The 24,936-nt window shown below is 44.2% G+C and overlaps 1 protein-coding gene across 2 annotated transcripts in view; it reads left to right on the top strand.

Moving 5' to 3' along the window:
* ttyh3a (tweety family member 3a) overlaps positions 1–23,748 on the top strand; it is a 64,015-nt gene extending 40,267 nt beyond the window's left edge. The window contains exons 8-14 of one of the 2 annotated variants that reach the window (XM_014193067.2): positions 4,358–4,413; positions 5,524–5,616; positions 6,532–6,624; positions 9,451–9,587; positions 11,579–11,755; positions 12,391–12,469; positions 19,981–23,748. In XM_014193067.2, coding sequence (XP_014048542.2) covers positions 4,358–4,413; positions 5,524–5,616; positions 6,532–6,624; positions 9,451–9,587; positions 11,579–11,755; positions 12,391–12,469; positions 19,981–20,151 — 806 coding nt within the window. In that variant the 3' untranslated portion in view covers positions 20,152–23,748. Of the gene's footprint in view, positions 1–4,357; positions 4,414–5,523; positions 5,617–6,531; positions 6,625–9,450; positions 9,588–11,578; positions 11,756–12,390; positions 12,470–12,946; positions 13,046–19,980 lie in introns of those variants that run through there. The other variant, XM_014193068.2, reaches the window with a different exon arrangement.
* Positions 23,749–24,936: the final 1,188 nt, after the last annotated feature.

Here is a 24,936-nt window from a genome sequence, read left to right as displayed (position 1 = left end):
GTCGGGCAGACAAGCCAGGGGTGACGGGCTGCGCTGCATTTTCAGTGTCTAATGCGGCCTGTGGCGTAATTGGCCAATCTGGTCCCATGATGAGGAGAGAGATGGAGCCAGGGGTGTGTGAAGTAGTGTGTGTGTGTGACTGAGATAAGACCAGTGGAGGAGGGGGGGTGAGGAGAGACACGTTATGGTGAAGAAGGCAGGCAGAGTGGGTGGGTGTGTGTGTGTTTGTTCCTACTGCAGTCGACGGTATCTGTGGAAAAGTACTGCATCATTTGACACAGTCACCAGTAGGGCTGGGAATTGCCAGGGACGATATAATCACGATACTTAGGTGCCTTCCGATTCTCACAAGGGAGCCATGAGAAAACAAGTTTTGAGCAGTCATGGAAATAAAAGTGCTGAAAACAAATTGGCTCCATATTTCACAAAATAAGCTATGAAGTAAAAATACTATTATTGCAATATTGTCAAAACTATATGATATATCGTCAGAAATACCACGATATGTAACTGTATCGACTAACAATGTTTTCCCCCCATCACGAGTGCCCGGTTAGTGTCATCCTCTTTCTAAATCGCCGCTCCAGCTTTCCCTCTCCGTTGTCAAGTCATTGCTGCAGAGAATAGAGCTCTCTACTCTGTCGTTGTTAAGCCCTCTCTGCCTACTCCCAATAGGAACACTAGAGGAGGAGCTCCAGTAAAGAAAGCCGACATTAACTGTAGATCCTGGCTAGTGGAACTGTTGTTAAGGCCTACAGTTGTAGTCGGAAGTTTACATACACTTCGGAGTCATTAAAACTTGTTTTTCAACCACTCCACACATTTCTTGTTAACAAACTATAGTTTTGGCAAGTCGGTTAGGACATCTACTTTGTGCATGACACAAGTAATTTTTCCAACAATTGTTTACAGGCAGATTATTTCACTTATAATTCAATGTATCACAATTCCAGTGGGTCAGAAGTTTACATAAACTAAGTTGACTGTGCCTTTTAAACAGCTTGGAAAATTCCAGAAAACGGTATCATGGCTTTAGAAGCTTCTGATAGGCTAATTGACATAATTTGAGTCAATTCAAACTCAGCCTCTCTTTGCTTGACATCATGGGAAAATCCAAAGAAATCAGCCAAGACCTCCTTGGGAGCAATTTCCAAATGCCTGAAGGTACCACGTTCATCTGTACAAACAATAGTACGCAAGTATAAACACCATGGGACCACGCAGCCGTCATACCGCTCAGGAAGGAGACGCGTTCTGTCTCCTAGACATGAACGTACTTTGTAGCGAAAAGTGCAAATCAATCCCAGAACAACAGCAAAGGACCTTGTGAAGATGCTGGAGGAAACCGGTACAAAAGTATCTATATCCACAGGAAAACGAGTCCTATATCAACATAACCTGAAAGGCCGCTCAGCAAGGAAGAAGCCACTGCTCCAATACCGCCATGAAAAAAGCCAGACTACGGTTTGCAACTGCACATGGGGACAAAGATTGTACTTTTTGGAGAAATGTCCTCTGGTCTGATGAAACAAAAATAGAACTGTTTGGCCATAATGACCATCGTTATGTTTGGAGGAAAAAGTAGGATGCTTGCAAGCTGAAGAACACCATCCCAACCGTGAAGCACATGGGGTGGCAGCATCATGTTGTGGGGGTGCTTTGCTGCAGGAGGGACTGGTGCACTTCACAAAATAGATGGCACCATGAGGGAGGAAAATGATGTGGATATATTGAACCAACATCTCAAGACATCAGTCAGGAAGTTAAAGCTTTGTTGCAAATGGGTCTTCCAAATGGACAATGACCCCAAGCATACTTCCAAAGTTGTTGCAAAATGGCTTAAGGACAACAAAGTCAAGGTATTGGAGTGGCCATCACACAGCCCTGACCTCAATCTCATAGAAAATTTGTGGGCAGAACTGAAAAAGCGTGTGTGAGCAAGGAGGCATACAAACCTGACTCAGTTACACCAGCTCTGTCAGGAGGAATGGGCCAAAATTCACCCAACTTATTGTGGGAAGCTTGTGGAAGGCTATCCGTAACGTTTGACCCAAGTTAAACAATTTAAAGGCATTGCTACCAAATACTAATTGAGTGTATGTAAACTTCTAACCCACTGGGAATGTGATGAAAGAAATAAAAGCTGAAATAAATCACTCTCTACTATTATTCTGACATTTCACATTCTTAAAATAAAGTGGTGATCCTAACTGACCTAAGACAGGGAATTTTTACTAGGATTAAATGTCAGGAATTGTGAAAAACTGAATTTATAATGTATTTGGCTAAGGTGTATGTAAACTTCCGACTTCAACTGTATGTGCGTCATCTCATCTCTGTTCAGTACAGTATCTTCACCCACTGCCTTGAGGCTGGACTCAGGCATTCAGGGTTGTTACTGTGTTCTGTTTTCCCTGCGTGTTAACATGCCTGTGTGTTTTTAAAAGCAGCAATGGAAATTATTTCAAAAGAATGTAAGGTGGTTTAGACTTAGAAGCGAGCTGAACATTTATGTGGCATTGCAAGACTTGATTTTAAATTGTTACGCTATTGGTGATATGACTCAGAGTCTCTCTCTCTCTTCAACATGGTGTCCAGTACATGATTGTGACCCCTAAGAATGACCTTGCCTTCCACCCCTAAGGTTGTTGTTCTCAATCTGCAAAAGGCAGCCTTTGAAAAGGTCGTCCTTTTCATTACCTTTATTGCGTTCTGTCCTTATTTCATACCTGTCGTCAGGAGAAGGAAGTGGCCGCCCCGGACAAGCAGTTGGTTTTATTACTGCACACGATTTCCTGTTTATTTTGCCCTGGTAAACTCACTCTGCAGCATTGAGGTCTCTCTGGGAATCATTTCAACAGCTCTGTTTCCAATATTCATGTTATTGTTCCTCGCTGGCTGTAATATGTCTATCTTTACTGCCCTGTCCTAGCCCCAACAGAAAGACTGTTCTATTCTCCCGCTTTCTGCTTAATGTTTCGGCCATTCTTTCTCTTTTACATCACCGCCATTGTGTGAGTATAATCCTGAACCAAATTATTGCAGCTCCCACAAAGATAAGTTATGAGTCTGTCGTCTCTGACTGGCTGCTTTAAACGCTATGACAAGCCGTAAATGAGAGGTCTTCTATTCAGCCTGTTGTATATGGCCATCCAAGGATATAATTGAATGAGCAGTTCATTTCCCTTGTCAGTGCCATAATTACACTGTTTATGAGACTCACAGGGAGGGAGCTCAGTTTAGAGTAGCTACGGCAGAATGAACTGGCGCATCCATAACCAGAGCAGACTTGCTCTTCTCTCTACCACTCTGTGTGTGTGTGTGCGTGCGTGCGTGCGTGCGTGCGTGCGTGGGTGCAGTGCGGTATATCCGGAACCCATTTGACTGTGTGGTAATCGGTGAACGTCACAGACCAGTGTGACATCAGAAATAGGATGCCATGTGTTATGTTGGTGGTGCTGGTGATATTCTCTGAGTAATACTGGGGACCAGAAGTAGAGCCACTCTGATTCAAACCTGTGCTCTGTTTGAGTCACGAACTCCCAAATATCATTATTTATTAAATTGCATGAGTGTGTGAGTGAGAATACATGTCTCCTTCTCACACCGTCCCAGATTGAGTTCCCTAAAGCAGGATACTGTTAATCCTACTGGCACAGTGTACCTGACCGTGCTGCTAGCTAACCCATTAGCATTGTTTACGGAGCTCTGAACTGTCCCCATCGACCCAGGTTCTGCCCCAAATGGCACCCTATTCCCTATATAACGCACTACTATTGACCAGGGTGTAGGGTGCCAATTAGAGACGCAACCCCAGTCTCCTCTCCTCACGAGCCCCCAGTCTCCTCTCCTCACGAGCCCCCAGTCTCCTCACGAGCCCCCAGCTAATCGGTAGCCATTGATTACTCTGCAGGCCCTCCCAAAGATCATTATTCACCCTCTTCAGAAAAGCAGCCCCAAAGATAACCTTATCTCTGTCTGTCTCTCTCTGGGGAAGCTGACCTGAGATGATACCACATCGCTGTAGGTTATGGGGTTCCCAGCTGACATTCAGTAGGCTGGGCACTGCTTCAGGCAGTGGCATATAAAGGCTATGGGATGTCAAGGTTAGGGAATTGAAATAGTATCCAGTAAGTCACCATGGTGGTGAATGAGAGCTCCCACATACTGCAGCTCCTAAAGGACCTGCTTTCACAGGGGAAATGGTTGGAGAAAACATGATGTCCTCTGTGAGAATGTGGTAATGCAATTCACCTTATAGTAGTGTCTCTGTACTACCAAAACTAACTAGACTGAGGTTGTCTGCGGTACTGCTCACATCATCTGATCCAGGCCTGTTGTGTGTGTTTTTCCACAGACATTTTGCAGTACTACATGACATGCAGTGTGGGCCAAACCAACCCATTCCAACAGGTAGGCTACTTCAAACAGACTTACACTGGCCATTATATTTTAGCAAAGCGCTTTGATATAGGCCTCACAGGCAGCAGGGATGTTGGTTTTCTAACATGTTTAGTATTCATATCTTTTTCAGTGTACAGTATATGCGTGAATCAGGCTAACATGTAACTTTGATGCGGGTTATAATTTATCTCATCTACTGAGATGACTCATCTAGCTAATGCGTCTCGCTACCTTGCACACAGTATAACGTACGCACATATCTTCTCACTCGTCTATGACCTCCGAATGACCTCTGCGTGTGAATGAGATGATCCCATTGGACGAAAAGGAAGGGCGATGATGATCACGTGCAGCCTTTATAGATTCATCTGTGGACTGCCGTCTCAGATGAACATTTCACACCAACTCCTCGGCCTAAAAAGCAGCAGCTTTAACCCAGCGGGTGAAGTTGGTGGAAATGACGTCATTAGAACATGTTCTGCCTGCTGGCCAAAACATATCATCTTAATAAGAGTAAGACTAGTCAACAACAGCTACTTCAGAGGGAAAATATCGTCTTTTCACTTAGACTTTGTAGCTTTTAATTGACTAATTAAAGTGTCGCAAAACATTGATGTACAGTAGATGTTTACTGACAAACATATCTCCCAGAAAAGCTTTTTGTTCAAAGAAGACTGTTTTTGGGTCACAAAAAGCATATTATGACGTACACTCTGTACCAGTCCACCTAGAGAGGAGTGGTCGTGCTGGGAGAGACAGAACAGAGTGCACAAACTCCCTGTGCCTTTCATCTTTTAGGCCAAATGTCAGCTTTTCCCGGAGGTGTAAATGTAGAACTGCGAAACAGCCACTAAGGCCACTGCAAGTGTCAAATATTTGAAGAGCCTACCGTAAGACCCTATCCGTGACTTGCTTTTAATGGACGGTAGTATTTTCTTCCCCTCTTCTCAGTGCAGCACAAGCCCAGGCTAGCTATCACAGCTACATCTGCTAAGAAAAAGGGTTGATATATAATTTATCTCACAGGTACAAGGTGTCAATGTGCCGACATTGAACAAGTAGCGCAGTACTCAATGCCATGTCTGATGCAGGCGGTTGTGTTTCCCTCTTGTGTTGTAGAAGTTGTCCGGGAGCCACAAAGCCTTAGTGGAGATGCAGGACGACGTGTCTGAGCTGCTCCGCTCGGCCACCAGAGAGTACCCCCAAACCAAGGTGTGCATCCTGACTCCTGAGATCCATCACTTTACTTCCTGCTGTGAACGCCACCTGCCGGTGTACTGATACTACTGTATACCTGCTGGCTCAGTCACGCCACACAAACACACCCTGCCTTCCCCCTGGTCTGGATACACCGGCTGTACTATTGTAGCAATTCTAAGGGTTGAACAGTCCACTGAATGGAACCAAAGGACCAAGAGGCAGAGAGAGAGAGGAGACGAGTGCACCAGGCCACAAAAGTCTGCTGACACGTCACCTTTGCGTTGTGCTCCTGTTACTTTCACTGGCCTCCTCTGTACAGCCCTGTGTTGTATTGTCCAGCGCTGATCTTTCCACTGTGTGCACAGAGCATACTTCAGTGGCACGGTGAAGAGACAAAATGCTGAGTTCATGGGAACCTTTCACATTCTGTTGGGCTTCCAGAGATGTAGAACTCCATCAACACTCATGTCCCATATAGTCATTTCAAATAGACCTCTGGACAGACGCTGTTCTCTGCCGGCCGTTACAGCCCACAGGAGAATCAGGACGTGGTTTGTTATTACACCTCGTGCAGACAGACGGCGTTATAGCCTAAGTTTGAGGTTCGGAGGAAGTACCTTCATTTCAATGGAATGTGGTGCGCACCATTAAAACCCTGGAGTCTGTCTGCACGAGGCGTCAGGGTTGCTGACTCTGTTCTGGTTTGGGAGTTTTCTCAAAGTTTCGCAGACTCTCTACTTTTGTTGACGTCATACCAACCTTCTTTACTAGTTTAAGTAGGACACCACAATTAAGTACTGCCAGTATATCTCACACACACACACACACACACACACACACGCTGACTGAGACAGTGGTCTGGCCTAATTTGCTGTGTTAAATGTAGACCTGGCCCTGTTTTTTAAAGTGTTTGTGTGTGTCTTGCAGGGGGATCTAGAACAGATCCAGGGGGTGCTGAACACCACAGAGATCGGCCTGCATCAGCTCACTGCCCTGGTGGACTGCCGAAGCCTTCACATGGTGAGCTGCCTTCCTGCCTGGGACACCAGGGGGACCATGGCTAACATCCGTACTCCACAGGGGATGTCGTATGTTCTCTGTGTTGCGTGGTCACGGTCTACATGTGTACGTATCCCTCTCTGGGATGTGGTTGTTAGCATGTACGGTACATTCGGTACATGTCCAGTCCGATGATGTTTGCAGATGTGTGCGCAAGCGGTGTCTAAACGGTCCAGTGAGTCGTTGCGCGACCCGCAGTGTGTGATGGAGAGGACCATGTTCACAGTTCACACTCCTGTGGACGTGTGTCTGTGCTCCGCTTAGCTGAGCTCAACTCTGCTCCACTGCTCTTGGTTCAACCCTGTATTCAGACCTGCTCCTCTCTGCCTGCAGTGCATCCGCCGCCCTGGGCTGGGCTGCATATCTCTCTGATCTGTAGTAGCAGCCCTACCTGACTGCTCTTCACGTCCTCCCCTGTTAACCCCTATGTGGCCGGTGCCCACTGTCAGAACCCTGCCTGGGTCTCACTGTTCCTACTGTCACTCCCACTCTCATCCCCACCACTCACAGCCCTCACAGCAGAGGGCAGGAGAACCTGAGCCAATCAAGCAGTAGCCCAGGAGCTCACATTCAGCCTAAACCAGGGCCACTTTCAGTAGCAGATAGAAATGTCATGACGTGAATAGAGCTGACGTGGTTTGTTCTTCTACAGAGAGGGATTTTTGTTCTGAATCGTATATTTCTTTCTGAACATTGTGCTGAGCGTGACCCAGGAGGATGGTGTAACGTGCCTGCCACTACGTCACATGTAAACATACTGTACCTAGAGGGAACAACCAAGACGTCTCTCAGTGCAAATGCAGGAAGCAGAAGCGGCCGTCATGAAATGTTTTCTTTAAAAGCTGGACAATATTATTCCCAACTTCCTCTGCTTTTGTCATGTTGAATAGCGCTCCCGGGGATTGCACATGTTGTCGAGCTACTTCCTCTCGATGATGACTGTAATTTGTTTGGCTCTGAAGCAAGGCGCTGGAAAAGCACCGTCTTGGCCTGCTTTCACTCCTCCACGCGTTGTATCATTAAATAGTCATGGCTAACCTCGCTCCCCCAGCTGGTGTGGCATGTGTGTCAGATAAGGGCGCTGTGTACAGTAACCCTGTGTAGCAGACAGGCAAAATGTAGCTTCTGTTTGGTAGGTTAGTTGTGTTTCTATGACGATGTGAATCTCTAGCCTGTGCACTAGTTGTCATAGATGCATGTATATGACATGACAACGAACCAGACAGTAGTGATGGGAGGAAAGATCCATGCAGTTACATATTGGGGTATTATTTTGAAGAGATATCGCATAGTTTTGACAATATCGCAATATCATCTGTGAGCTATTTGGCTTTACCTGCACCAAAACGCCAGTATTTGTCCTTCATAGCTTTAAATAGGAAGCCCATTTGTTTTCAGCACTTTTATTTCCGCGACTGATCAAATCTCGTTTTCTCATGGCTCTGTCTTGTCCCTCTGCAGCAGCAGTATTTTTGAATGATCGACTCGCAATAAAGTCACAGTATCGAATGGCAGTACATATTACAATTGTGAGAATCGTAATACATATCGTATTGGCACCTAAGTATCGCCCTACTAGACAGTGGAATACACTATGTGCAGACAGATCTGTTACCATGTTAGTGGTATTGTATCTAGACATTGCAAAACTTCACATTTGCTCATGCACAATTGCATCAATGTCCTGTCATACAGGCCTACTATGGATGGATGGATGGATGGATGGATGGATGGATGGATGGCTGGCTGGCTGGATGGCATCTACTGGTGATCTAACATCATGCACCATCACATAATTGAAGAGACTGATGCTCTGTACCACCCTGTGCATACTGTGCTCATAAATGATGTTATAAATGACTTGTCTGTTGCTGTGTTGTGTTCCAGGACTATGTCCAGGGTATGACAGGGTTGTGTTATTAACTGTGTTGCTGTGTTGTGTTCCAGGACTATGTCCAGGCTATAACAGGGTTGTGTTATTAACTGTGTTGCTGTGTTGTGTTCCAGGACCATGTCCAGGGTATGACAGGGTTGTGTTATTAACTGTGTTGCTGTGTTGTGTTCCAGGACCATGTCCAGGGTATGACAGGGTTGTGTTATTAACTGTGTTGCTGTGTTGTGTTCCAGGACCATGTCCAGGGTATGACAGGGTTGTGTTATTAACTGTGTTGCTGTGTTGTGTTCCAGGACCATGTCCAGGGTATAACAGGGTTGTGTTATTAACTGTGTTGCTGTGTTGTGTTCCAGGACCATGTCCAGGGTATAACAGGGTTGTGTTATTAACTGTGTTGCTGTGTTGTGTTCCAGGACTATGTCCAGGCTATAACAGGCTTGTGTTATTAACTGTGTTGCTGTGTTGTGTTCCAGGACTATGTCCAGGGTATAACAGGGTTGTGTTATTAACTGTGTTGCTGTGTTGTGTTCCAGGACTATGTCCAGGGTATAACAGGGTTGTGTTATTAACTGTGTTGCTGTGTTGTGTTCCAGGACTATGTCCAGGGTATAACAGGGTTGTGTTATTAACTGTGTTGCTGTGTTGTGTTCCAGGACCATGTCCAGGGTATAACAGGGTTGTGTTATTAACTGTGTTGCTGTGTTGTGTTCCAGGACTATGTCCAGGGTATAACAGGGTTGTGTTATTAACTGTGTTGCTGTGTTGTGTTCCAGGACTATGTCCAGGCTATAACAGGGTTGTGTTATTAACTGTGTTGCTGTGTTGTGTTCCAGGACTATGTCCAGGCTATAACAGGGTTGTGTTATTAACTGTGTTGCTGTGTTGTGTTCCAGGACTATGTCCAGGCTATAACAGGGTTGTGTTATGATGGACTGGAGGGCCTGATCTACCTGGTGCTCTTCTCCTTCGTCACGGCTCTCATGTTCAGCTCCATCGTCTGCAGCCTACCTCACACCTGGAACAACAAGAGGTCAGAACCCATCCACCGTACACACCACTATCCTCCAGTACCACATACAGTCCGTCCAATTGGACCTCAATGCTATTTCTGTTTCTATGTTAGTGCTCCATGTCTATGGGGAAAATGGTTCAGAAAAGAAACAATGTTTTAGGTATTTCAGGGTTTGAGAAACCATTTAGAATTGCTTCCAATAGAACTCATACATGAGTTAATAGAGCTTCTGCCTGAACCACGGACTGTAGCCTCGGAGTCCCATTTTTACATTACACTGAAATGACTCATGATAATGATTTGCCTGTAGACAGTCAGAGACAATACTATTATAGAATTTAATAGGTTTTTTTTCTGATGAGTTTCTAAACCCCTGACTAAATGTGTTAGCTGCTTTAAATCTTCCGCTGCTAGTGTGTGGAACACTGGCAGCGAGTTCCATGGGACCTGGCCAGGAAATATATCACTTCCTGTTATCCCCCTCTCCCTAATCGTGCAAAGCTTTGCCTAAATCTATTGCAACCATTGCGTGGAGTGGTGTAATTTTGGAGGTTGACGTTGTACTTTATGAAATCCATCTGATTTCCCTCCGCTGGGCGACCCTATCAGCAGCAGATGGGGAGGATTAATCATAATGCCTCGTAAGAGAGACGGGAGTTATCTGTCCCAGGCCACGCCTCCAGTTTAACTCCACTCTGTAATTAGCAGAGTATCTGAGGATACTGGTGAATATGTTATCTCCTGCAGTTTGATCTCAGCTCGCTGTTCCTGTTATACAGCAAAGGGTTTTTTATAGGAATACATCTTCTAAGTGACATGCAGTTGTTTGAGTAATAGCTCATTGTTGTAATGATGCATGTAGTTCTTAATAACCCACCATTAAGCTTTACTGCTTTTAATGCCATAAGCCACTCCATTGGTAGGTTTTATATATGAACACGGTAATGTTGTAAATTAGTTATATCCCCCGTCTCCCCACTACATACTGTCTTTGTAATGTTACTATGGGTGAATGCGTGCTGCTGCCCTGAATGGGATGATGTCATTAATTAGCTGTGGGTGGCGTGTTGAACACTAGAGGGAGACAACCTCCACCATATTATCATCAGCAGCAGCGCTATTCACTGCAGCGCCACAAGGGCTATTTTTGTCTTCTTTTGTTGACCATGTTTTATATCTTGACCATTGTGCTACAGGAGGAAATGTCTTTTGTTTTTTGAAAGTGTGACAATGTGGGCTTTCAGGGGTGCCCTTGCGGTAGTCACGATCACAGCTCATGTTTGAACAGAAATGGCAAAGTGAACCAATCCGTATTGTAGCAGATCAATCTGTAATATTCGTGTGGAAACTGAATATATGTTTATCTTACTGAAGCGTGGTTTTATTCCTTAAGCTCAGTGGGGATTTGCTGCTTTCCCTGTTTCAAAGGGAACACATCTTTCGTCTCCCCTTGGGCAGTGAAGAAATTGAATAGAAACGTGGCTGTGGATGAATGCAAAACGTGACTGTGCCTGTGTGCTGCTGCTGCTCTCCCCATCAGTGGGAGAGGGGCTCCCTCTTGTGGCCATGTGTCACTCTGCAGGGTTCCAGTCAATTCCATTTCAATTTGGAAATAACTATCATTCCAATTTTTGTCCCCCATGATGAAATTGAGAATGGGACTGTGGATCTGTGGATTGTCTGTTTGTACGTTCGTCATATGCATTATCTCAGACAGCGCTGGCCCGATTTTGACTAAACTTGGGTAAATGATGCATCTTTCCATAGAGATCCGACATTTACAAAATGACACTGATTTGCCCAAGGCAGGAGCTATAGTAATTAACTGAAATGTGTTAGTCACATGTAATATCTCAATTGGTCCAAGCAGGGGGCGCTGTATCCTTCTTAGGGTATGACATGTTTTCTGTTGCCTTTTCCTCAATGATTTTCTATGAGAAAATGTGGAAGTCGAATTGGAATTTCTGTTTTCTTCCTGAATTGTGATTCAGCAATGTCTGTCTCTATAGGAACGAGGCGGACAGCGAGGAGGAGTCCATGGCCCACGGAGGCAGACTGCAGAACCATGACAACCTGTACCGCGTCCACATGCCCAGCCTGTACAGCTGTGGCAGCAGCTACGGCAGCGAGACCAGCATCCCTGCTGCAGCACACACCGTCAGCAACGCCCCTGTCACGGAGTACATGTGAGTACAGTAACACCAGTCCTATGGAACACTCGTCTCAAAGACAATCACTGGGGAACAGTGGGTGCACTTCCCCTCCACTTTCTCACTGTTGAAAGGTTCAAAGCAGGCTGTGGTGGTGAGGAATGTGAGATACCATGTGACCCAGGGCTGTGCTAGCACAGCCTCCAACGTTTAGGGCACCGCTGAGAACGAGAGGAGCGGTGCTCTGCTCTCCCATAGAGGGTCACATTCTGGCGGCCACGAGCGATGCAGCTGTTGCTCTCCAGCTGTGGCCCTTTGAAACCCAAAGCCAACAGCCTTATGAATGGACCTCTTAGGATGGGGGCTGGGGGAGGGGATTTGGTGGTACTTCTGGTTTTGGTGGATTGTCCAGCACAGTACAGCCTGGGATGTACTGTGGGGTTCTGTGCCTGTGGTGCCTGTAGGGGTTGACATGGTATCATGAACTATTTGTATATGTGGGTGTACGTGCTTCTGTGGCATGGAAAGTATATTTTGAGGGTCAGTAAGTCATGTACGTGTTTGTGCACCTGTTTCTGTGCGTGTGTGCGCGCGCGCAGGTTCTGCAGCTGTAGTTCAAACCCCGCCTGTGTTTAACCTTGGAGTGTGTGTGTGTTTGTTCTGTTACACAGGACCCAGAATGCCAATGCCTTCCAGAACCCGCGGTGTGAGAACACCCCACTGATAGAGAGAGAGTCCCCTCCTCCCTCGGTAAGTGTCCCAATGTCTACGTTAAACACTGATGGACCGAACACCTCCACTGACTGGGCCATTTGGCAGCCGTTGTGTAGGACACGATAATGATGATGATGATAATGAAAGATCTTTCCGATGAGATCTTGTTTTAAAGTTAAGTCTGCCAACCGGGCCTGGCTTTGGAAATGATGTCTCAGTGCAGTCAGTGCATTGTTTTTGCCTCTTATTTTGACATATTCAAGTGAGTTTGGCTCACAGTAAGAGCGAGAGTCAACATGACGATCCTAGCTACGTCTCCATAGGTTGTGTGTTGTAAGTCAACCTGGATCCCTCTGTCAGTGGTCCCTGGTCCTCCCTGGCTGGTTGCCCTCTTGTCCTGGAGGCTGAGCCCCTCCTTGGTGTCAGTGTGTCTGCTTGGGCCTAGGCTCTGCGCTGTGTATCTTCTCTATACTGTCTTGTCGCTGTTGTTTTCTTTCCTGCAAACCCACACAGTTGTATTTGACTGCCGGCATGGACAGTTACAGCCGCAACAGCTGGCAGTTAAAGCCCTCGGCGAGTGAGAGATCGTTTTGGTAACCTCCTCCGCTATGCTAACAGGTACAGACAATGCCCCCCACCTTCACTTACTGGCCTGTGTTTCCCCCCCAAACCAAGTCTACCCACCCCAACCACCCATGCCGTAACCAGAGTTACCTGCCACCCCACTGCCCTCCTGTGTCTTGCTAGTGTGACCCCTCACCTAACGCGTGTCCCCTGACTTTGGCCTTGGGCAGCATGCCTTCCTATCCCCCAGCACTGCAGCTGTTTTAGGTGGTACACGTCACGTTCTTGTCCTGCCTTCAGGCCCCACCATGGCCTTTCTTTCATGAACATTTAAGCCTACGTCCAACAAAAACCAACATCCACGTAACTGCGTTGCAGTCTGCCGAGCCCTTCAGACTGTTGCATTCCCCTTTCCACCTGAACCAGGGAGGGTCTGGAAAGGAGTGGACACTGTGAATGACATCTGAGTGGACTTCTTTAGGGATTGACGGTTTTGAAAAATGACTGGGTTAAAAAATGAGTTAATTACTGTAGAGGAGAACAACTTTATCCAGTTTGTTGCCAGGAGATTCCCCTGGTCCAGGACTTGTACTGGTTCATTTTGGAAGTCTTGAGTTCTTCTGTGAGCCAGAACATCTTTCTGCTATTGTCAGGTTGTTCCACCTGTCTCAGTCTCTCTCCTGGCCTTCAGAGCTCATAGATGTACACTATAAAAGGTAGAATGGCTCCTGAGTGTGGAGTGGGATGATCTCCACTTCACTTTACCTCTAAGTCTAAGATGCTCCCATTGAAAGTCACGTTGATCTGGCAAGGCCACTTTTCAGTACAACCGTGTGCAGGATATAACGTCTGGTTATATCCAGTTGGCCGAGCATGGCGCTGGCAACGCTGATGATCCTGGGTGCACGGGTGCAAGTCACTTTGGATAAAAGCTAAATGGCATGTATATTATATAGGTGCTATAGGCAAGTGGAATAAGTCCTGTTAGTTCTGTAAACCTGTCACATCCTTTCACAGAGTATGTACTGCAAGTGCACCTGGTTTTGTGTCTGCTCCTTCCTTTGCAATAAATACATTGTAATGTACACAGATGTGACATCCCAACCCAATTCCAGTGTGGTTTATTATCTCAGTATGATAAGCCCTTACTTTCCCATGTAGAAACATACTATATATACACTGGATAAATGGATGGATGGATGTGTGTATATATATATATATAATATATATATATATTGTTGATTAGGTAGATACAATGGATATGGTAGGTAGATAGAGATAGATGGATAAGGTAGATAGATACGGTAGATGGATACAGTATCTAATCTACCGTATCTGCCTCGTATCTACGTATCTATCTATCGTATCTATCTATCGTATCTACCTACCCTATCTGTCTGTCGTATCTACCTACCCTATCTGTCTGTCGTATCGACCTACCCTATCTGTCTGTCGTATCTACCTACCCTATCTGTCTGTCGTATCTACCTACCCTATCTGTCTGTCGTATCTACCTACCCTATCTGTCTGTCGTATCTACCTACCCTATCTGTCTGTCGTATCTACCTACCCTATCTGTCTGTCGTATCTACCTACCCTATCTGTCTGTCGTATCTACCTACCCTATCTGTCTGTCGTATCTACCTACCTACCCTATCTGTCTGTCGTATCTACCTACCTACCCTATCTGTCTGTCGTATCTACCTACCTATCCTATCTGTCTGTCGTATCTACCTACCTACCCTATCTGTCTGTCGTATCTACCTACCTACCCTATCTGTCTGTCGTATCTACCTACCTACCCTATCTGTCTGTCGTATCTACCTACCTACCCTATCTGTCTGTCGTATCTACCTACCTACCCTATCTGTCTGTCGTATCTACCTACCTGCCCTATCTGTCTGTCGTATCATACGGTAGATAGGTAGGTACATAGATACGGTAGGTAGATGCATAGATACGGTAGGTAGATGCATAGATACGGTAGATAAATACGGTCGATATTGTAGATAGATACAGTTGAAGTCGGAAGTTTACATACACCTTAGCCAAATACATTATAAACTCAGTTTTTCACAATTCCTGACATTTAATCCTAGTAAAAATTCCCTGTCTTAGGTCAGTTAGGATCACCACTTTATTTTAAGAATGTGAAATGTCAGAATAATAGTAGAGAGAATAATTTATTCCAGCTTTTATTCCTTTCATCACATTCCCAGTGGGTCAGAAGTTTACATACACTCAATTAGTATTTGGTAGCATTGCCTTTAAATTGTTTAACTTGGGTCAAATGTTTCGGGTAGCCTTCCACAAGCTTCCCACAATAAGTTGGGTGAATTTTGGCCCATTCCTCCTGACAGAGCTGGTGTAACTGAGTCAGGTTTGTAGGCCTCCTTGCTCGCACACGCTTTTTCAGTTCTGCCAACAAATGTTCTATGAGATTAAGGTCAGGGCTTTGTGATGTCCACTCCAATACCTTGACTTTGTTGTCCTTAAGCCATTTTGCAACAACTTTGGAAGTATGCTTGGGGTCATTGTCCATTTGGAAGACCCATTTGCAACAAAGCTTTAACTTCCTGACTGATGTCTTGAGATGTTGCTTCAATATAGCCACATAATTTTCCTCCCTCATGATGCCATCTATTTTGTGAAGTGCACTATACGCTACTGTTGCAAAGCACCCCCACAACATGATGCCGCCACCCCCGTGCTTCATGGTTGGGATGGTGTTCTTCGGCTTGCAAGACTCCCCCTTTTTCCTCCAAACATAACAATGGTCATTATGGCCAAACAGTTCTATTTTTGTTTCATCAGACCAGAGGACATTTCTCCAAAAAGTACCATCTTTGTCCCCATGTGCAGTTGCAAACCGTAGTCTGGCTTTTTTATGGCGGTTTTGGAACAGTGGCTTCTTCCTTGCTGAGCGGCCTTTCAGGTTATGTTGATATAGGACTCGTTTTTCTGTGGATATAGATACTTTTGTACCGGTTTCCTCCAGCATCTTCACAAGGTCATTTTCTGTTGTTCTGGGATTGATTTGCACTTTTCGCACCAAAGTACGTTCATGTCTAGGAGACAGAACGCGTCTCCTTCCTGAGTGGTATGACTGCTGCGTGGTCCCATGGTGTTTATACTTGCGTACTATTGTTTGTACAGATGAACATGGTACCTTCAGGCATTTGGAAATTGCTCCCAAGGATGAACCAGACTTGTGGAGGTCTACAATTTTTTTTCTGAGGTCTTGGCTGATTTTGATTTTCCCATGACATCATTTTCTGGAATTTTCCAAGCTGTTTAAAGGCACAATCAACTTACTGTATGTAAACTTCTGACCCATTGGAATTGTGATACAGTGAATTATATTTCAAATAATCTGTCTGTAAACAATTGTTGGAAAAATGAATTGTGTCATGCACAAAGTAGATGTCCTAACCGACTTGCCAAAACTATAGTTTGTTAACAAGAAATGTGTGGAGTGGTTGAAAAACAAGTTTTAATGACTCCAACCTAAGTGTATGTAAACTTCCGACTTCAACTGTAGATACTGTCGATACTACAGATAGATACTATAGGTAGATACTGTAGATACTATAGGTACTGCAGGTAGATGCTGCAGGTAGATACTCTAGATAGATACCGTAGATACTATAGGTAGATACTGTACATACTATAGATACTGCAGATACTATAGGTAGATACTGTACTTACTATAGATACTGCAGATAGATACTATAGGTAGATACTGCAGATGGACACTAGATAGATACTGCAGGTAGACACTGTAGATGCTGCAGGTAGATACTGTAGATGCTGCAGGTAGACACTGTAGATGCTGCAGGTAGATACTGTAGATGCTGCAGGTAGATACTGTAGATGCTGCAGGTAGATACTGTAGATGCTGCAGGTAGACACTGTAGATGCTGCAGGTAGACACTGTAGATGCTGCAGGTAGATACTGTAGATGCTGCAGGTAGATGCTGCAGGTAGATACTGCAGGTAGATACTGTAGATGCTGCAGGTAGATACTGTAGATGCTGCAGGTAGATACTGTAGATTCTGCAGGTAGATGCTGCAGGTAGATACTGTAGATGCTGCAGGTAGATACTGTAGATGCTGCAGGTAGATACTGTAGATTCTGCAGGTAGATTCTGCAGGTAGATACTGTAGATGCTGCAGGTAGATGCTGTAGATGCTGCAGGTAGATGCTGCAGGTAGATGCTGCAGGTAGATACTGTAGATGCTGCAGGTAGATGCTGCAGGTAGATACTGTAGATGCTGCAGGTAGATGCTGCAGGTAGATACTGTAGATGCTGCAGGTAGATACTGTAGATGCTGCAGGTAGATACTGTAGATGCTGCAGGTAGATGCTGCAGGTAGATACTGTAGATGCTGCAGGTAGATGCTGCAGGTAGATACTGTAGATGCTGCAGGTAGATGCTGCAGGTAGATGCTGCAGGTAGATGCTGTAGATGCTGCAGGTAGATGCTGCAGGTAGATACTGTAGATGCTGCAGGTAGATGCTGCAGGTAGATACTGTAGATGCTGCAGGTAGATGCTGCAGGTAGATACTGTAGATTCTGCAGGTAGATGCTGCAGGTAGATACTGTAGATTCTGCAGGTAGATACTGTAGATGCTGCAGGTAGATGCTGCAGGTAGATACTGTAGATCCTGCAGGTAGATGCTGCAGGTAGATACTGTAGATGCTGCAGGTAGATGCTGCAGGTAGATGCTGCAGGTAGATGCTGCAGGTAGATGCTGCAGGTAGATGCTGCAGGTAGATGCTGCAGGTAGATACTGTAGATGCTGCAGGTAGATGCTGCAGGTAGATGCTGCAGGTAGATGCTGCAGGTAGATGCTGTAGATGCTGCAGGTAGATGCTGCAGGTAGATACTGTAGATGCTGCAGGTAGATGCTGTAGATGCTGCAGGTAGATGCTGTAGATGCTGCAGGTAGATGCTGTAGATGCTGCAGGTAGATGCTGTAGATGCTGCAGGTAGATGCTGTAGATGCTGCAGGTAGATGCTGTAGATGCTGCAGGTAGATGCTGTAGATGTTGCAGGTAGATGCTGTAGATGCTGCAGGTAGATGCTGTAGATGCTGCAGGTAGATGCTGCAGGTAGATGCTGCAGGTAGATGCTGCAGGTAGATGCTGCAGGTAGATGCTGCAGGTAGATGCTGTAGATGCTGCAGGTAGATGCTGTAGATGCTGCGGGTAGATACTGTAGATGCTGCGGGTAGATACTGTAGATGCTGCGGGTAGATACTGTAGATGCTGCGGGTAGATACTGTAGATACTGCAAGCGGATACTGCAAGCGGATACTGTAGTTACTATAAGTAGATACTGTAGTTACTATAAGTAGTTACTATAATTAGATACTGTAGATACTATAAGTAGGTAGATACTGTAGATACTATAAGTACTGTAGATACTACATATAAGTAGATACTGTAGATAGATACTGCAAGTAGATACTGTAGTTGCTATAAGTAGATACTGTAGATGCTATAAGTAGTTACTATAAGTAGATACTGTAGATACTATAAGTAGATAGCTACTATAAGTACTGTAGATACTACATATAAGTAGATACTGTAAATACTATAAGTAGATGCTTTAGATAGATACTATAAGTAGATACGGTAGATACTATAAGTAGATACGGTAGATACTATAAGTAGATACGGTAGATACTATAAGTAGATACGGTAGATACTATAAGTAGATACGGTAGATGGATGCTGTTGATACAGCGGATAGATACTCTAGATACTATAAGTAGATACTGCAGATAGATACTATAAGTAGATACTTTAGATACTATAAGTAGATACTGTCGATACTGCAGATAGATACTGTAGATACTATATGTAGATACTGTAGATACTATATGTAGATACTATACGTAGATACTTTGGATACTATAAGTAGATATATATACTGTAGATACTATATGTAGATACTGTGGATACTATAAGTATATTCTATAAGTAGTTACTGAAGATACTATAGATAGATACTTTAGGTAGATAGATACTACTCGTAGATACTGTAGGTAGATACTATTGGTAGATACTATAGGTAGATACTGTAGATACTATAGGGAGATACTGCAGATAGATACTTTAGATACTATAAGTAGGTACTGTAGATAGATAGAGGCTTCACTACAGACCCTGGTTCGAATCCAGGCTGTATCTCTGTGGTAGAATTCCAAATGGTATACAGGTAAGGCAGTTAAGGGACAAAATTATCTGTATTTCAGGTTTACTTCCCATCACAGACTGAGCATGCAGTTAATTATTGCCATTTCCAACCAAAATACAGACTGAAGCTTGATTTTATGCACCAGGCAGTTACATTTCTGATCTCACACACAGACCGTTCAGAGCCAAATCTGAGGGTAGGGGAACCTGAGATATTGAGAACATACTGCTGATCCTAGGTGTCCACAATAGGCTCTCCAAATGACTCCCAGGGTGACATTCCCACAATGCAAAACCCCGGTGCTGTATCCTGCATGGACTCTGCACAGTTACTCAATTTAAAATGAATGGTCATGTTTCTTTTTTGACACTAGTGCTGCATCTGTTTTGCAGCGTCAGAATGGGGGACCCTGAATGTTTTCTCTCTTGGTGTTGTCATCTGTGATGTGTGGAGCTTGTTCATTCTCCAGCCCTCAAAACCAAACCCTCTCTATTGATTTGTTAAGGTGAACTGTTCTCAGCTTGTTACATTAGTATTGCTTTTTTGATGTCAGGGCAAAGACCTGCACTTTCAAACATAGTGGTGTATCTTTGATATTTTCTAAGGCAGAGGCAACATGTAAAGACTTCTGTCTACATTACAATGTTTTCCGGAGGCCCTTTCATGACTTTTCAATTTTTTTATAGTTCTCTATTGGATGAAAAATGTTTTATCTGTGAATACACGGGTCATCCCATGCTGTTTTGTTACGCCTACTTGTCTCTTTCTCTCAACAGTACACCTCCAGCATGAGGGCCAAGTACCTGGCCAACAGCGGACCGGGTCCCAGTACCTCCACCCCTGTTCCTCCACAGCACCCATCACAGCACCAAGAACACGACTCTGCACACCACTCACGACAGCACACTCCACACCGCCCACCACATCACCCAGCGGCACAGCTCTAGACAACACCGGGGGCGTGACCCACCAACAGACACACCAGTGTGGAACCACCTAGCCTCTGGAACTTCTTCTTCAATGCCCCTCAACATCTCTGTGACGTCTTCTCCATCATCATCCAGGCTACAGTCTCAATCTCCTTTCCTCTTCGCTCTTACTAGCCCTCTCCCCCAGCAACTTCAAACATCTGAGCCCAATATGTCTTTTGAAGTGTGCTTGATGGCAGAGCTAAGGAAGGAACGCGCAAGGCAGACGCATCATGTAAATAGTTCTGTCGTCATTACAACGTTTTCCGTAGGCCCTTTCATGATGTTTCCAGATGGCCAGTCTGGGCTGGGCCACAGCAGAGCAGCTAGCCAGTGCATGGTGAGAGCCAGTGGGAGGTTATTTCCAGCATCGTGTGATCACTGCCATCTGCTTCATGGGCTGCTAGTGGACTGACTGAGTGGTGGCCCTTGTTCCCCTGCTACCCCCTACCACCGCCTCGCCTCAGTGCTGGGCCATCCTCGTGGCCCAGGGACAATACAGACTAATGAGGCAACTGGCCTCCAGCTCTTCATGAACGATCTCTGCTTCTTTTCCTCTCCTCTGTCTGCTCAGTCCACCAAATATCATCTTGAACGGAGTGATAATGTCTTATGTGAGGATATGTTGCTCAAACAACATCTTTTGGTTTTATTTGTCTGCCACTTTTGGGGTCTCCCTGTATTTGATATTGTATGAAGGAGACATCCACCATCAAATGGTCACCGTGTTAACCACTGCAGAAAGCACTAGTTATGGTGCTGTGAAGGAGAGAACACCTGACTAGATAATGAAACTAAAGTGCCATTGCTTTGGTGAGGACTGAGACCGTTATGGGAATATCTAGGCTAGCACTGATTACTATTGATAGTGATTTTGTTCAATATGTTGCTATGTACTGTTCTCTCTCTCTCTCTCTCTCTCTCTCTCTCTCTCTCTCTCTCTCTCTCTCTCTCTCTCTCTCTCTCTCTCTCTCTCTCTCTCTCTCTCTCTCTCTCTCTCATTTATATATATATATATATATATATAATGCCTTACACAGAGAGCTGTGGAAAGGCCTAGAAACTACTGTTCCCTCACACACTTTTACAGAACTAGGCCTCTGTCATAGCGAGTAGGGATCCAGGCACAGTTCCTCCACGGTTGGATGTACCTCAACAATACTATGGCAATGATATGTCTCAAAGACCAGTGTTTCTCAAGCGTTCCGTGTGAGTGTTCTTCATAATAGTGAAACATCTCAGTTCCTCGTGTAATCCTGTTACCTGGAGGACTTGCAACACGACCAGTAGAACGCCTGATCGAGGAAAGGGCATTGACATCAGTTGTATTATCCGGTCTCTCAATCCATGTGTCTGACGAGATCACATTGACATATCATTACTACTGTCTAACAACCTGAGAGACTACTGATTTCTTATCTACATAGACATCAGCTTGTTATTGCATTTGTCTGTACAAACACACTGTGAGTGGGACCAGTTATCTTTTTTCATAATGTCTTACAGTAGTAGGTCTATGACTGGAAAAGACTGGGACCTCTTAACTCTTACATTAGTCCTGACCTGCATGTTTGTGGCTGTTGTCCCCCCCCCGAGGGAGATTTTTCATTGGAGTGATACAGTATGCCACTATTCCTGAAAAATGACTGAAGCTACATGGATTTTGAACTGGAGAGTTTTGCTGTGAAAAACAAGTTTATTTTCGATTCCAGCGTCTGCTCTTGGATGTTGTGAACTGAAGAGACGGATAAAGCTCACTAAAGAAGGGCAGCTGTGAACGGTGGGACCCGCTGTCCTCTCATCAATACCACAGACCGCTGTTATCAGAACTGTAATTCTCATTACATTGAAGAGTTTGGTTAATTGAGAATATGCTTAACAAAATGTTCACACTTCTATGGTAAGGTTTTCTTCTCAAACGGAAGACTATTCAGACGAGGAAAGGAAACATTTCGAAACTAACGGAAGCGCAAGCTTTTTTTCCAACAGACATATGAGGACTGGTTCCTGATTGCTGAGAGACAAAACAAAAGAGGAGTTTTCCTCCACCATTATAAGACTCGTTTAAAATATAATTTGCAGTGCTCTTCTATTAGCCAGGCATCTTGTGTTGGTGTTCCTCTGCGTACAGTGGTCGGTGTTTTTGCTTGCCAGTCTCCTGTCCTCCCAACAGATCTCTGACCGCCTCGCAATGTTCTCCTCTGCTGAACCCTATGGATATAGTCACAGACTGTAACATCACATTACATCCCGTATCTGGAGGCTGTGTACATTAATTAGTATGTATTTCCTCTGAAGAGGGGTAGAATACATGTATTCTAGTGTACAATTATGCATGTTACAACAGCCAAGAGAACTGCAAAATGGACATCCTAATGCACCAGCATTTCATTGTCACAAAGATGTGTTTTGGCGTAAAGAACTATTTTGGAGAGAAAAAATGAAACTGCAGGAGTTGTTTCACAATGGGTAAATTGAAGAAATGCTGTAGTGACACAGGTTCATTTGTACCATTTTTACCTTTTCAGCAAGAGCATCCTACTTTCCTGTGGACTCCTAAAGCATGGTGCCCCTTCAAACGTAGAGTGAAATATTGTTGTACATTGTTGCTACCGACGCTTCTCTTGGCGCCTCTTCGTTCTGCGTTGTAATCAATATGAGAGGTGTGGTTCTTTCTTCAGACTGTGCCAATAACCAAACGCAACACCTTACCTTTACTATGATCTTTTTAAATGTCTCACTTAGGCCTGTTTGTACAGTTCATAGCACTGTGGTTGCCTGAGCAACCAAATGAGGAAAATGAGCCCTACATTTTGAACTGAAAATGTCTTGTTCTTTTATTCTCTGTGTGAAAGACCATTTATGATAGTAATGATGCATTTTTACTGTTTTTAGAGTAGTCATATTCTCTTTGTTAATATTGTAATGCTAGACTAATATACAGGCTTTAAAGGGATACTTCAGGATTTTGGCTATTAAGCCCTTTACTTCCCCAGAGTCAGATGCACTAATAGACCACCGTCTCTGCATCCAGTATGAGGTAGATCTGCGAGCCAATGCTAACTAGCGATAGCTGAATGAGTGGAAGTGTATGGTATCTACTAGCAAATGCGCTAACACTAGTTAGAAACTTCCTTCAAACTGCATGCAGAGACATAAAAATGCTATCCACAAGTTCATCTGACTCTGGGGAAGTAGATAAAGGGCATTAATTACCAAAATCCTGAAGTATCCCTTTAAAACATGTTTGCTAAATGAGCTGGTGAAACTAACATTTTCTTTGTCATTGTGATATCTCTTTTTGCTTCATAAAAACAAAAAAGTAATTTACCATTGATTCTTTTTAGTGTTCATTGCATATATTACGATATGTTGCAAGCAGAAAATGTTTTTCTTTTATGTGAATACGATATAATTTGTCTTTCATTGCTTTGTTTTGATAACATTTCCCTGTAGATTTACTCATTGTTTTTATATTATTTTAAAGCAATTACTAAAATATTGTACATGTTAAACCTGTGGTTTTATTGAGCTTGAACTCGGTGTTTTGAGATTAAACCAACCTTACCTGTAGAACCCTGACTTGTCTTTACATGTAGTGAAGAATAGACAATGTTGATCATAACTGTTTTCAAATGGACAGAAATGCATGATTTATACGAGAGTTTGATTTTAATTTAGGCTTCCACTGTAAAATAATGTAGCCTATGTGCAGCTATCAATGGTAGAACAAAGATAACAGATTTCTTGCTCCACTTGGCTGACATTGCTACCTAGTGCTACTAGTCACAGCAGAACTGCACAGTGTCTCAGTAAATAAATCTGCGCATAGTACTCTGAGGTGATGGTGGTTTGTTGATACAAGTATTTTGATATTCAACACATCAGGCTTTGTTACAGGCAGTAATATAGCTCAAATGTATTTCTGTGATGTGCAGATTGAAAGGCTATAGGCCTGGATGTCCTGTTGACTGGAGGAGAAAGGCTGTGTTGTCTGTGTAACCTCACTGGGCCGACGGCAGGCGAGAGGCCAGTGTCAAACAGGACAGACGTCCAGCATTGTCTCCTTCCTGTAGGGCAGAACGTCAGGCAGCTGCTGTCTCTCCAAGACTGGCGTCCTGTCTAGTCTAGGAGGGTTGGAGGGATGGGAACGTGGATGGAGGAGTGAATGGTCCCTCGATCCTGAAAGATCATGAGCCAAAGTACTTTAATCCTAGTATTTTGTTCATCCCATTTTACAACAAATGTAATGTTAGGAACTCAGCCTTTACGATACATTCATTTCACAAACATGACAGAAATGTCCAACAAATCCTTTTAAATCAAATCGGTTGTCATGTGTTCTTCCAACATAGTATGAACAAAGAAAACTGGTCAACACTTCTTCCTGGATCGTAGGATGATGATAAGTGAACAGCTGGAGAAGTAGATGAACTCAGCAGCTGTCTATTCCTTCTGGCCACTCACTGCACTATCATCAGTTTGGAAGGTCCATTTAGTATCTCACACCAGATGTGAACTTTTTGGTAACCCTTTAGGATATACGTTAAGTATGCATGGAGACGATGCCTATCAGATCATATTATTTCGTCTTACATGTAAATGGTTTATGATGCTTACGATATTTTCTGAATTAAAAAAAAAAAGTTTTCTAATTCAATATTCTTGTCTGAATATATAGCAATCACATCTACCTCCTTCCTTCCCTGCTTCGCAAAGTTTCAGTTTGACTGAGAAGTAAAGAAACAAAGCAGAACGGTGTTT

The sequence above is a fragment of the Salmo salar genome, chromosome ssa03 (genome assembly GCF_905237065.1).
Source record: "Salmo salar chromosome ssa03, Ssal_v3.1, whole genome shotgun sequence".
Lineage (NCBI taxonomy): Eukaryota > Metazoa > Chordata > Actinopteri > Salmoniformes > Salmonidae > Salmo > Salmo salar.
Note: the sequence above shows the minus strand (reverse complement) of the source record. Positions and strands in the feature narration are given on the sequence as shown.